At 32.0% G+C, this 13,590-nt stretch overlaps 1 protein-coding gene across 1 annotated transcript in view; it reads left to right on the forward strand.

The window, feature by feature from the left end:
* Positions 1-13,590, forward strand: part of LOC111048339 (synaptophysin) — a 116,163-nt gene that overhangs the window by 60,717 nt on the left and 41,856 nt on the right. The window contains exon 2 of the mRNA XM_039441267.1: positions 9,628-9,711. Within this exon, the coding sequence (XP_039297201.1) occupies positions 9,628-9,711 (84 nt within the window). The remainder of the gene's footprint in view (positions 1-9,627; positions 9,712-13,590) is intronic.

Here is a 13,590-nt window from a genome sequence, read left to right on the forward strand (position 1 = left end):
GTGTGTGTGTGTGTGTGTGTGTGTGTGTGTGTGTGTGTGTGTGTGGTGTGTGTGTGTGTGTGTGTGTGTGTGTGTGTGTGTGTGTGTGTGTGTGTGTGTAACATGAGGAACCGACAATTTGAAATTCAATTCAAGATGGCGGAAAAAATGGAAGATAAAATAACAGTTTTCTCGAAAACGGCTTAAACGATTTTCTTCAAATTCATACCCTGGATAGCTATTTATAAGCCTAATTAACTGACATGAGCCCCTTTTGTGGGGAAATTGCAGCAGCTCCGTAATATTCTTGCGAGAAACGAATTTTGTTAAATTCCTATCACTATTTTCTCAAAAATGACTTGACGGTTTCTCAAATTCATACCCTGTATAGTTATTTATCAACTCTATCAACTGGCATGAGTCTCCTTCCTGGGTAACTAACAGGGTGTCCACCCCTTCATTCAAAAGAATGAAGGTAGAGCAGTTTATTCACATAGTCAAGACATTTCATCTGTAGAACATCTGTTTTGACAACTTTTAAAAAATCATTGAATTTCACAATAATTTACACAAAGGAAAATGTACTCTGAAAACAATTATATACAATAGTATGATCGTTGGAAGGACCATGAGGAACCGACAATTTGAAATTCAATTCAAGATGGCGGAAAAAATGGAAGATAAAATAACGGTTTTCTCGAAAACGGCTTGAACGATTTTCTTCAAATTCATACCCTGGATAGCTATTTATAAGCCTAATTAACTGACATGAGCCCCTTTTGTGGGGAAATTGCAGCAGCTCCGTAATATTCTTGCGAGAAACGAATTTTGTTAAATTCCTATCACGATTTTCTCAAAAATGACTTGACGGTTTTTCAAATTCATACCCTGTATAGTTATTTATCAACTCTATCAACTGGCATGAGTCTCCTTCCTGGGTAACTAACAGGGTGTCCACCCCTTCATTCAAAAGAATGAAGGTAGAGCAGTTTATTCACATAGTCGAGACATTTCATCTGTAGAACATCTGTTTTGACGACTTTTAAAAAATCATTGAATTTCACATTAATTTACACAAAGGAAAATGTACTCTGAAAACAATTATATACAATAGTATGATCGTTGGAAGGACTGATCAGTAAACTTCATAAAATTCTTCACACTCAACTTGTAAAACTTTTAAATCATACATCACCAACAGATTATTCAGAGTAAAACAAGGTGACAACGTCTCTGAATTGAAGGAAATAAGGGCTGGAGTTCCACAAGGTAGTGTTCTTGAACCAGTTCTTTATGTGCTGTACACAAGCGATCTTCCTGAATTGGATGCAGTGAAAATTGCTACTTTTGCTGATGATACTGCAATACTGGCAGAAGGGGAAACAGTACAAGAAGCAGCCACAGAACTACAGAATGCTAGCAACAAATTCAGTGACTGGACCAAGAAATGGAGAATTCGATTGAATGAGATGAAGTCCATTCATATCAACTTCACAAACAAAAATATCAATGATCAGATTCAAATAAATCTAAATGGGAATGTAGTACCACACAGCAACACAGCAAAATACCTTGGAATGACTCTTGACGCCAAGTTGAAATGGAAAGAGCATATCAAGATGGAAATGAGCGAGCTGGGACTCAAATACAGTAAAATCTATTGCTGTTGGGCCAACAATCACATCTCTCATTGGAAAAAAATATTGATTTACAAACAAATTCTTAAACCTGTCTGGACGTATGGAATTCAGCTATGGGGCTGCTCTAGAACATCTAACATCAATCAGTTTCAAACATTCCAAAACAAAGTATTGCAGAACATGGTGAATGCGCTCTGGTACATAAGTAACAGTGATTTGCACCGTGATCTGCACATCCCCTATGTGACCAGTGAAATAAGATGATTGGCAGCCCATCGTGAGTCACATCTTCATCAACATGACAACACTGAAGTCATCCAACTACTAGACAGCACTGAACTCACAAGGAGGTTGAAGAGGACAAAGCCCTTCGAGTTGGTGTAGTGCTAGTGAAGTGAAAAAAGGATAAATTAAATAAATGTGTAGCAAAAGAATTTAAAGTAGAGAAATTATAGATTAGAATTGTAGGATCACTGGAAGGCTTTAGCAATGAAAATTAACATGTTAGGATAAGAAATAAGAGAACAAGATTAATGGTTAGTCCTAGTGACTAGTTTTAATAGAAATAATACAAAAAAATTACAGAAAGAATTTGGCTTCTATCAACAAGGTAGCTGGCAAACAATTTCAGATCATCACCTCTAATTTCACATGCCATCAGCTTTTCTAGCATAAGCTCATGGGGCACAGTGTCAAATGCTTTAGCCAGATCTAGGAATACTACAAGGCTTTTCTATTATTATTAATAGAATCATCAACCATTTTTGTTAGTTCTACAATTGCATCTGTTGTGGATTTATTTCTTTGGAAACCATATTGTCTTATGTTTATAAAACTATTTTTGTCTGAAAAATTTGTGAGCCTGGCTTTTATTAATTTCTCTATAATTTTGGAAAGGTTTGAAATAAGACTTATTGGACGATAATTATTGGGATCATTTGGGTCTCCACCTTTATGTAATGCTTTAAACATTGCTAACTCTTTTGTGAAATAGCTTTCCGAGAAGCATCTATTTATTAAATTGGTTAAAGGTTTAGCGATGTTGAGTGCTACGTTTTTCAGACATGTAGATGATATATGATCATGGCTGGGAGATGGACTGCTTTTTAATCTGTAAATTGTTGCTATGATTTCCTGTTCATTTGTTGGTTGAATGAAAAAGCTCAAGTGATAGGTGTTCTTTATTTTTATTTATTCTTTTTTACAATGAAGCACAGATCGGGAGAGAAAAACTAAGAACACCTTGTACTATTTCTCTCCCAAATTTAGGTAACATTGAAAGTCCAAATGAGGTTATATCTTCTAGATTTCCACAACATTTTCTGTTCAAAAATATCTATACAGGCATTTTTTTGAATTAGGATGTTCCAAATACCAAAATAATAATAATTTAGAACACTAAGGGCCGATTTCCGAGCTCGAGATTTAGGTAAGTTCTAGACTTAAAACAGCTGGAGTCAGAAAATTGACTTTCCAAAATGGGGCGTAGTCGCAGTAATAATAACAGCAAAATAAATCTTCATTTTCTCATTTCTCTATAATTGGAAACGTTTTCCTTGACGAAATGAAACATTTCTAAATAATTCAAAATAGCTGAAACTCTATACTATTATTTTCTCTTCATTTTATTTTGTGTTTAATTTTCTATCAGGATTATTTGCCAGTCTAATATTATCGATTTCGGGGTTTTGACTATTATTTTCTATGATATTTTTTGCATAGGTAGCACCAACCTGTGCAAAATGATAATTTAGTTTATTGGCTTCAATTAATGGTTCTTTATGTACCTTTTTCTTGTCTAGTAGCTCATTTATACACTCCCATGTTTTCCTTGTATTATTTTCATTTTTCTCTAGTTTGTCATTGTAATATCTTTTTTTTTTCTTTATTTTATTAATTAGAGCATTTCGGTATTTTCTGTATTTCTCTTTCAATTCTACATTGAACGGCTGTTTAATGAGTTGTTTGTATATCTTATCTCTGTTTTTCATTGAATGTAAAATACTTTGTGTGATCCATTTCATTAGTGGTCTATTTTCATGAGATAACTTCAATATTGATGTTCTAATTTCTACTGGTTTGTTGAACTTTTTTAAAAATAATTATACAGTCTTTTCAATATTATTATTTTTTTCAAATATATTATCCCAATTCTCGTTTTCTAAATCAGAGTTTAAGCCAATTCTCTCTTTATTTCATTCGACCTCATACTTATTCCTGAAACTATTATGAGAGATATGAAGTGATGTGCAAAAATGGTCAGTTATTGCAGTTTTCCAAATAATACCTTTAACTTCCTTATCTGATTTTAGAGAATCGTTAAAAAATATATGATCCAAACAACTGCTGCAATTATTTTGAATTCTAGTGGGCTTATTGATAAAAGATTTATATCCTTTAAGTTGAAGTGTATAGAAATATTCATCTATCAATCTATCATTACTAACAAGATCAATGTTTATGTCACCGATTATAATTTTGCAATAATCTTTATCTAAGTCATCTAATCATGAATCCAGGTAAAATGATAAAATCATTTATTTTCAACGATGGGGATCTATAGAGTCCTACAATAATAAGTTTTCTACCTTCAATAATACAATTAATGATAATTGAATTTGCTTCATCTATAAAGGCACTTATCTCATTACTATTTATAGAGTTATCTACAAATATGCAAAGACCATCGCTTCTAGAGTATCTAGTTATTTTATCAATCATATAATACCCATCCAATTTATAATTAGAATCTCACTCATATGCGATCCAAGTTTCGGTCAACAATATTATTTGATATTTAATTTGTGCTCGATGAAAATAACAATAAAACTTCAAAATTTTTCCTCATGCTCCTTATATTCATATGTAAAATATGATTAGTTTAATTTCCTATATTACACTTCGTTATTTCTTGTAAGTCAAAAAATCATCAATCTGTAAAGTATCATAATGATCAATGTTATTATAATAATCTAATTCAACTGAAATCATATCTATTAGTTATTTTAATGTGAGAATTTTTTTTTTCTAAATCAAGTCCCACTGGCCCATCTCAGCCCGGTACAATACAAACGTATTTTAAATAGATTTTTTGATTGAAGTTGGCTATTTTTATGATGCAATAGTAGAATTTTATTCACTGTAAATCATGACATTTGGTAGGTTTGAATACATAATGGAAAAATAATTTATCAATACAAAACTACAGATTTGCAATCATCAAATGGAACAATAGAGAAAAAATGTTATATATTTGCTATCATGTTATTAAAATATCTAGCATGCTATCATATCATGCTATCTCACTGTTCGATTAAAAAAAAAAAACCACTAGATGTGTTGCTCTCTTGTAAGTCATGCAAAAAAGAAAAGATTTGCCTACCACTTTTAAAAGAAAAAATATGTATATAAACTTCTAGAGCTTCAAATTGAGATGGTGAGAAAAATAAATAAGCAGAGAATTCAAAGTATTAAACAGAAAAATAGAAGTTCCCAAAAATAATAATCAAAAATAAGAGCAAATAAGATGCAAATGCTTTTTATAAATACATGTTAAAAACTAAAGGGGAGGCAAATCAAGACTTCAAGATAGCCAATAAACAAGAATAAAAAACTATAACCATACTCAAAACACTAGGCAATCAAATAAAGTCAGTAACCATACTGGTAAAATGTACATATTTTAGTTCAAATTTATGTAACAACTTTCATCCCTTACCCATATTGTTTTAGCATTTTTGGTGATTTTGATAAGCACTCGGCCGTTTTTCACCCACGCATATGCAATCCTCTAAGATTTTTTCAGCTTGAGCTTCAGAGAGCAAGAAATTGTTATGAGGCAATAAATGTTCAAGAATATTGGGCTCAGCTTCAAATTCCTGTTCACGTCTTTTGAAGTCAGAACCTTCCCTGTTTGTTTTTTATAGCCATAGCCATAAGTCTCTAGTAAATAATGAAACGAATCTCACCACAATTAGAGGAGTGTTCTTGGAAGGGATGTGATGCATGTTCGACATTTCCGATTTATTATTGACAATATGTAGTGAATTAGCAAGCTCATGTAGAATAGTGTGGATATCCTCGTTTTCAGTGATTGGAATGCCTGAAATCTCAATGTTGTTTTTTCTCGAGTATTGTTGGAGCTCTTGGATATCTGTAGTCAAGTCCTAGTTCATTTTCTCCAGTTTCGCAGCTCAGTTGTTGATTTTTTGATTTTCAGATTCAATTTATTTCTGCTTGGAGGTTATCACATAAACTTCTGATTTCAGGGAGTCGTATTTGGAATGTAAGGAAGTAATAGATTCATGAATTCCAGTTATTATCACATCTTGAGCATCAAATTGTGCAAGTAATTTTGTTTCAACTAATTTCAAAGCTTGGAGAAACGAATTTGGAATTTCCATCTCATTATTCAAGTCGCAAGCATTGTCCTCCTGCAAATCACCACATAAATCACAGTGCCAAGATGTGTTTTATCCCCAAGTCTTTCAAACTTCTTCATAGTGCTTAGTTTGGTACATTTGATGTGGTAGGAACTTTTGCATTCCGAGCACACAACACACTCTTCCATATTTTGTACATCAATTTTACACTTATCACATGCAATCATTTTAACACAACTTCATCTATCACAACACTATGTATTGAGTGAATAAACAACTCAATATTGAATTAATAAAATACTGTATTATTCGTAATTTTATGTTAAACTTTTCAAAGAATCAATTGCTTAACAATATATAACCAGATGACAATCACAAATCAGGCTGAGACAGCTCATCAGTAAGATTAGTAATCTGTTCCACTCAGCATCTAGAGCTCAATTGTCTGCTACAGGAATCAATATTAAAAAAACGAAAATTTTCCAAAAAACTACCCCAAGATTTTGCAGTTTACAGAAAATAGGGAATGATTTTTGATAGTGTCAGATTTTTCTGGGTGGTTTTGGGTATAATAAAATCCAATCCAAACCCTCACCAACCTTCCCCAAAACACCTTCATCAAAATCTCTACTAAGGACCTGGGTATGCTTGGAGTTGTAAATACTGGCAAGTCTGCTCGAGAATGATTATCTGAGAACGAAATAATGTAGAAACCTTGTTTTGAACCATAGATGCTGAATTTTGGCAACACCATGACAGCTGCTTCAACATGGCAACATAGGAATCTATTTTTAGATGTGGCTGAATGACCTCGAGTTGACACTAGCACTAGCTAGCGCTAGCATAGTGGAAGTTTGGTGAACTGTAAGGCTGGGTTCAAATTCTAAGTGCCGGTTGAACAAAAATTTATAATTTTTAACCGTGATTATTTCCACGAGAAACAATCAGAGAAGTCGTCTTTTCAAAAACGCCTTCTCTGATTGGTTTTTGTAAAGTTAATCATGGGTGAAACAGGACCAAAGACTTCATTTACTGGAAGCCACACTTGAGTGAAAATTTATAAATGGAATGATTGTGCACATAACCTCAATTTGAAATTATGAAGTTTCAGATTCTCTGAAGTTTTTGGAACTCATTCTGATTCCTTCAAATTATATTTTTCAACATATATAATTAATAAAAAAGCTATTCGCACAAAATTTTACTTCAGATATTTTCCATATAGGCTAGCTAGTTGATTTCTAACCTAACATGTCAGGAATGTGATACCATACTGTACTTTGTTTGGAGTGGTCATAGATAAATTAGTGTATATACAACAGTCTTATATGGTGTTCGGTACACCTTTTTTTACTTTCCTTGCCCTACTACCATAGGTAAGGAAAGTATTGCTTTCCAAAAAAAATTAAGGTACCCTTATTTCAAGTTTTCTATACGTTTCAAGGTCCCCTGAGTCCAAAAACATGATTTTTGGGTGTTGGTCTGTGTGTGTGTGTGTGTTTATGTGTGCGTGTGTGTGTATGTGTGTGTGTATGTGTGTATGTGTGTATGTCTGTGAACACGATAACTCCATTCCTAATAAACAGATTGACTTGAAATTTTAAACTTAAGGTCCTCATACCATGAGGATCCGACAATAAGAAATTCAATAAAATTGAATTCAAAATGGCGGAAAAAATGGCAGATAGTTACTAAAAAACCATGTTTTTCACGATTTTCTCAAAAACGGCTCTAACGATTTTCTTCAAATTCATACCATGGATAGCTATTTATAAGACCCATCAACTGACATTAGTCTCATTTCTGGGAAAATTGCAGGAGCTACGTAATATTCTTGAGAAAAATGGCGGATAATTACTAAAAAGCCATGTTTTTCACGATTTTCTCAAAAATGGCTCTAACGATTTTCTTCAAATTCATACCATGGATAGCTATTTATAAGCCCCATCAACTGACATGAGTCTCATTTCTGGGAAAATTGCAGGAGCTACATAATATTCTTGAGAAAAATTGCAGATAATTACTAAAAAGCCATGTTTTTCACGGTTTTCTCAAAAACGGCTCTAACGATTTTCTTCAAATTCATACCATGGATAGCTATTTATAAGCCCTGTCAACTGAAATGAGTCTCATTTCTGGGAAAATTCCAGGAGCTCCGTAATATTGTTGAGAAAAATGGCAGATAATGACTAAAAAGCAATGTTATTCTTGGTTTTCTCAAAAACAGCTCCAATGATTTCCTTCAAATTTATACCATGAATAGCTATTTATAAGCCCTATCAACTGATACAAGTCTCATTTCTGGGAAAATTGCAGGAGCTCTGTAATATTCTTGAGAAAAATGGTGGATAATTACTAAAAAACCATGTTTTTCACAATTTTCTCAAAAATAACTTGACCAATTTTTTTCAAATTCATACCCTGTATAGTTATCTATCAGCTCTATCAACTGGCATGAGTCTTTTTTCTGAGAAACCAATGGGGGGTCCACCCCATCCTTGAGAAATAAACTTAGTTACCTCCTTCTTGTGCATGAGGTGGGTAGGTAGCGCAGTTCATAAAAAGAACACCTAGTCGAGTTATCATCTGTAGAACAGCTCTTTCGACAACTTTAAAAAAATGATGACTAAAAAAATCATCAAATTTCACAGTTTACTCAAAGGAAAAAGTACTCTGTAAACAATTATATATACACATATACAGAAGTCTGATCGTAGTTTCAAATATGAGCAAGGAAAGTTGTGTGAGTGTACCACACCAGATTTTTATTATTTAAATTGGATAATCCTTTTCAATATAATTGTGAAATCATTATATGAGTGAGAAAAAGTGGCAACTGAAATTTTTAAGTGGTCTAATAAGCGAGTTATGGGTTTTTGGAGTCCTAACTTTCCAGATTCCGTTTTCTCTCCAAATCATAAATGGTTTCGACTATATTATTAGAACTTCTCTCAAAAATTCAAAAAATGTATCTTTCCAAACTAAAACATGTTTATTCCCCATATTGTTCATAAATAAAAAAGTAACATTTTTTGTAAACTCGATAACTTGTTTATTTTGTCATTAATCATGAAAAACGCATATTAGAACAAAGCCAATGACATACTGAATGTATTGAAAAAAACTCCAATGGAAAATTCGGAACCGTTTATGATCTGGAAAGAAAACGGATTTTAGCACTTCAACAACCCGTAACTGGCTTATTAGACCACTTAGAAATTTTAGTTGCCACTTTTTCTCATTCTATAATGATCTTAACAATTATATTAAAAAAGATTATCCAATTTAAATAAAAATAAAAAGGTGTGCCAAGCAGCTTTAAAGCACTCGTGAGATGTTTAACACATGTGTTTGCTCATTCACTTGTGTCTTAACTCTACATTTAACTTGTGTTATTATAAAACTGTTTTATAATATTAAACTAAATTGTGGATAGAACATTATATAACTCATATACTTGGGCAAATTTGAGTTTATGAGGCAGCATGAAAGTTATTTTCACCTTGTATTAGCCTACTACCATTCTGTATTAATTTACTTATACTTCTTGAGTGAAATTTTCATGGCATGAACTTATTGACTTTGACACTGAAATATTATAAAATGCACAAATTTTGTTCCAACAGGCTGTCAAAGGACTAGAAAACGGAGCTAATATTGACTTGAATGTACTGAAAGAACCACGTGGTGTTAATAGAGTATTGCAATTTGTAAGTATATTTTTTGTCATTAATTCTTATTAAAATCTTATTCAAGGATCAATACTGTAGCAAAGTTCAAGCGCTTCATTTTCATTAATATATTTTTGTATGATAGATATTTCATAGCTAGAAAAGAACAGGGACATGTATGTGTTATATCAGGACAGCATTTCCCTCCATGTTTTAACTTATCAAAATCTACTTTTGACATAATATAACAGAATCTTAAATGTCTAAACTTCCTTTTAGCCCTTCCATCTAAAAACAGAAAATAATCCTTTAATGTAAAACCTGGATTTGCATAATCCTTTAAGCTATCAATAAGATTGTCTAATAACACTGTTAGACTACAACGGTGAGCTTCCAATTTGAAATTTGCAGTAGACGTCATAATCTGAAATAATATATACACATTTCACCTTCAAATTTTATCTTTTCATATCATCTTAAAACTAGTCTTCATCACAAAATAATCAAACATCTATACCACAAACTTTTATAAGTTTTCTTGCAAATTCTTTTCCCACATGATGATCTTCAAACATATCATCACTCAGAAATTCTATTAACTTTTGCAGATAGTTTTTTTTTTGAAGATAGTTTTGAGCATTCACATTGATTTCTCTTGCAATAACCCCAATGATCAAATTCCCTATTTACATCATTTAAATTCCAGATAAGCTCATTAAGAAGGAAATCATGTCCAACATATTTTTTCATCTCAGTTATAATATTAATAAGAAGCTCTAATAGAATACCCTCTTTGAACATTGTCGCAGGAATGTTTGACTCCATATCTAAAAAATACATATCTATTATTATTATTATTATTAATTCAAAATAAGATCTTTTTTATCAATCCAACTTGGTTCTATGAACATAAACCATTTAACTAAAACCTTTTGCCCCTCACCTCTCAATACCTTTTCAACTAAGTAAACATCAGATACATTTAATTGAGTTCTTTGTAATTCTTGTTCATAAAACCTTCCAATAATATTTTCGCCAGACATCTTTTAATGAATATGTTGGTGGTATTGTAGCATGAACTCCAACTATTCCAAATAATTCTAAACTCCAATTTATTTCATAGGCTTTTTCAAAGATTTTTTTGTATTTAGAAATCCTCACTATATCACCTAACCCAAATTTGGGACGAATAGGTTTATTACTTTTACTCAAGTGTTTTTTATTCAATTTTGTAATGATTTGTTTCTCGTGTTTCAATGTTACTTCAACTGGTTTTATTTTAATAGTTGAATGAAATGAATTATAATATTAATCAACAATCTTGTCTAATGAAGATTCCCATTTATAATTGCCAGTTGCAGTGAAATAATGATATATGTGCGATTTTAGAGTTCTGTTGAAGCATTCAATAAATTCTACATGAGAATTGGAGTAGACACTATAGTGATGAATCTTATAATGTTGTAGTAGAGCCTTCACTTGAGAATCATAAAATTCCTTCCCATTGTCTGTACAAAATAGCTTGATGCCGAGATTTCTCTTAAATATTGGTCTTAAAGCATCACTCACTTCACAAGCTGTTTTTGTCTTTAGTGGCACAGCATATGCAAACTTTGTAAATGCATTTATAACAGTTTAAATATATTTATAGTTCGAATTTATTTTAACAAAATCCCCCATTTCTATAAGGTCTGCCTGTAACATGTCATTAACCCCTTTTAGAACATAACTCCTTTTCATAAAGTTTTTAAGGACAGGTTTATGCAACTCATTTGCCAACTGCTCTCATACATTGCTCATTTCATCCTGTCCTCTCTTCAACTAGAAACACATATTAATTACAATCAATATGGTTGAGGCTATCCAGTTTGCTGCATTGGGATTTACTGTACCAACACTTCTTCTGTATCATTTCCATCATTATCTCCTGCTGCATTCAATTCTTTTTCAAGTCTAATATGATGTTCAATCTGATTATATCCCCAGGCTAGCATATTGATATTGTTGGGTAGAATAAAGCATTTGTCATCAAGTGGGGAAATAGCTATTTTTGATATCCTAATCTCAAAAACATTATGCAGATATGAACGTAATGTGTTGGATGATTCATAATGAATCTTCCTATTGAATAGACAATCCTTATATATTTCAAATTTCAAATTATTATCAATTACATAACGTGACATGCCTTTAGCTATATTCTTGTTGGTGATTTCATTCGATTTATTCACATATAAGAAAGAATAAAGCTTTGGTCTCAAACCTGAGAATTTTGTTATTATCAGCAAACACATTTCATCCTTCATGACACTGAGTTTCCTGTAATTGGTTAAACTATAACATTTGTGGGTGGGAGGGTATCCACTTATATCAAATAAATGTGAATTATTTCCCATATCCTTGTAAAAATCATCTGTTTGTATATGATAAAGTAAAGAAACTGTGTCAGACATGAGTATTTTCACCCTTTGGTAATCATACATTTGGAGAATTTTATTATAATGAAAGTCATACATAACTAGTTTGCTCGAATATAGAAATGTAAACCCACAATAAATTGGTCGGTTCAATACAATATCATACTTTTTCAACTCACTCCAATCACATTTGCATTAAACATATTCCACCGCTTTACATTTGGGTATGATAATACTCTTTCTAATCGCTTCTCATCTGTAATCAATCTCATATTCAATCTATTTCTAACACATTCAATTAATTTCCCATGAATCAAGTTCCTAAGATTCTTGTACTGTGTTGATTCAAATACGTTTTTACTCTCCTGATGATGTTTTGTGTTGAGGTCAATATATTATTTCAACCAAGCAGATTGGCTAAAAGCAATAATATAATGAATTTTTGTTAATTCCATTCCCAGTATCAAATATAGTCTTTAATTTTGGTAATGTAATACATAATTCTTTCTACAATCCAGTGTGGCTAAAAGCTTGGTTGACACTCTCTGTGTGCATTGATTATTAGTTCTTTGATATTTGGAGAATAGCTCTACAGGTGGTAAACCTTCTATTGGGGCAAGAGAGTAATCTTTGTGTTTATCATGAAGATGAGAGGGGTAATTTAGATCCACATCTAGGACATAGCCTGTTTGAGCATCATCTGGAATGTTAAATACATTGAAGGAAGATATTTCTGTCTCCATCAACCACCTAAAACCACCATATGGCAGATAATTTGTCATACAGAAACCATACAAGTTGTTCGCATCAAGGTAGCAACAATAGCATGTAGATTTTCTGCTATCATATTTTTTTTTCATGTAGGGGTTGTTGGCTTCTGCATATCTGTTTGGAATCACAGATAAACCACCTCGTATTAATGATTCAAAGAGAAGGTGCATACATGGATCAGTCAATAATTCCAATTTAACTTTAGTTTTATATAGCATAGCCTGAAATGAGTAATGAGCTAATGATAAAAATTGAGCTACATCAAGACTGTAAGTTTTATAGAAAATAGATCTTAAATCTCTTCAAATACATATGATAAGCAGAGGACGTCTCTCAAATGATAATTGTTATGATAATCACCAAAAGTTTTTATAGAACAATCCCCCAAACCTCTTGCACATGTTTATAATCAACTTCATCTAAAGAAAGCTTTCTCAGTTAGACTGTTATAGAAATGTTCTATAGATGGTAACCGGTTTTGATTGAATTTATGGGGTCCATCAATATAAGAATATGGATATACCCCTTTTCTTAAAAATAGTTTCTGTTGTGACTGATCCTTGAAAAATTGAACACAATTGTTTAAATTTTGTTCTATAGTCATCACAATCAGCTAGATTCTTCACTAAAGTTTCTAATGAAGTATTTAAAAATTGTAAACTGTCTATGAATCTAATATGACCTAAACTGATTATTGAAAATTTTTCACTGCTATTAGCAATATGTCTGG

This window comes from Nilaparvata lugens, chromosome X (assembly GCF_014356525.2).
Source record: "Nilaparvata lugens isolate BPH chromosome X, ASM1435652v1, whole genome shotgun sequence".
NCBI classification, from domain to species: Eukaryota; Metazoa; Arthropoda; class Insecta; order Hemiptera; family Delphacidae; genus Nilaparvata; species Nilaparvata lugens.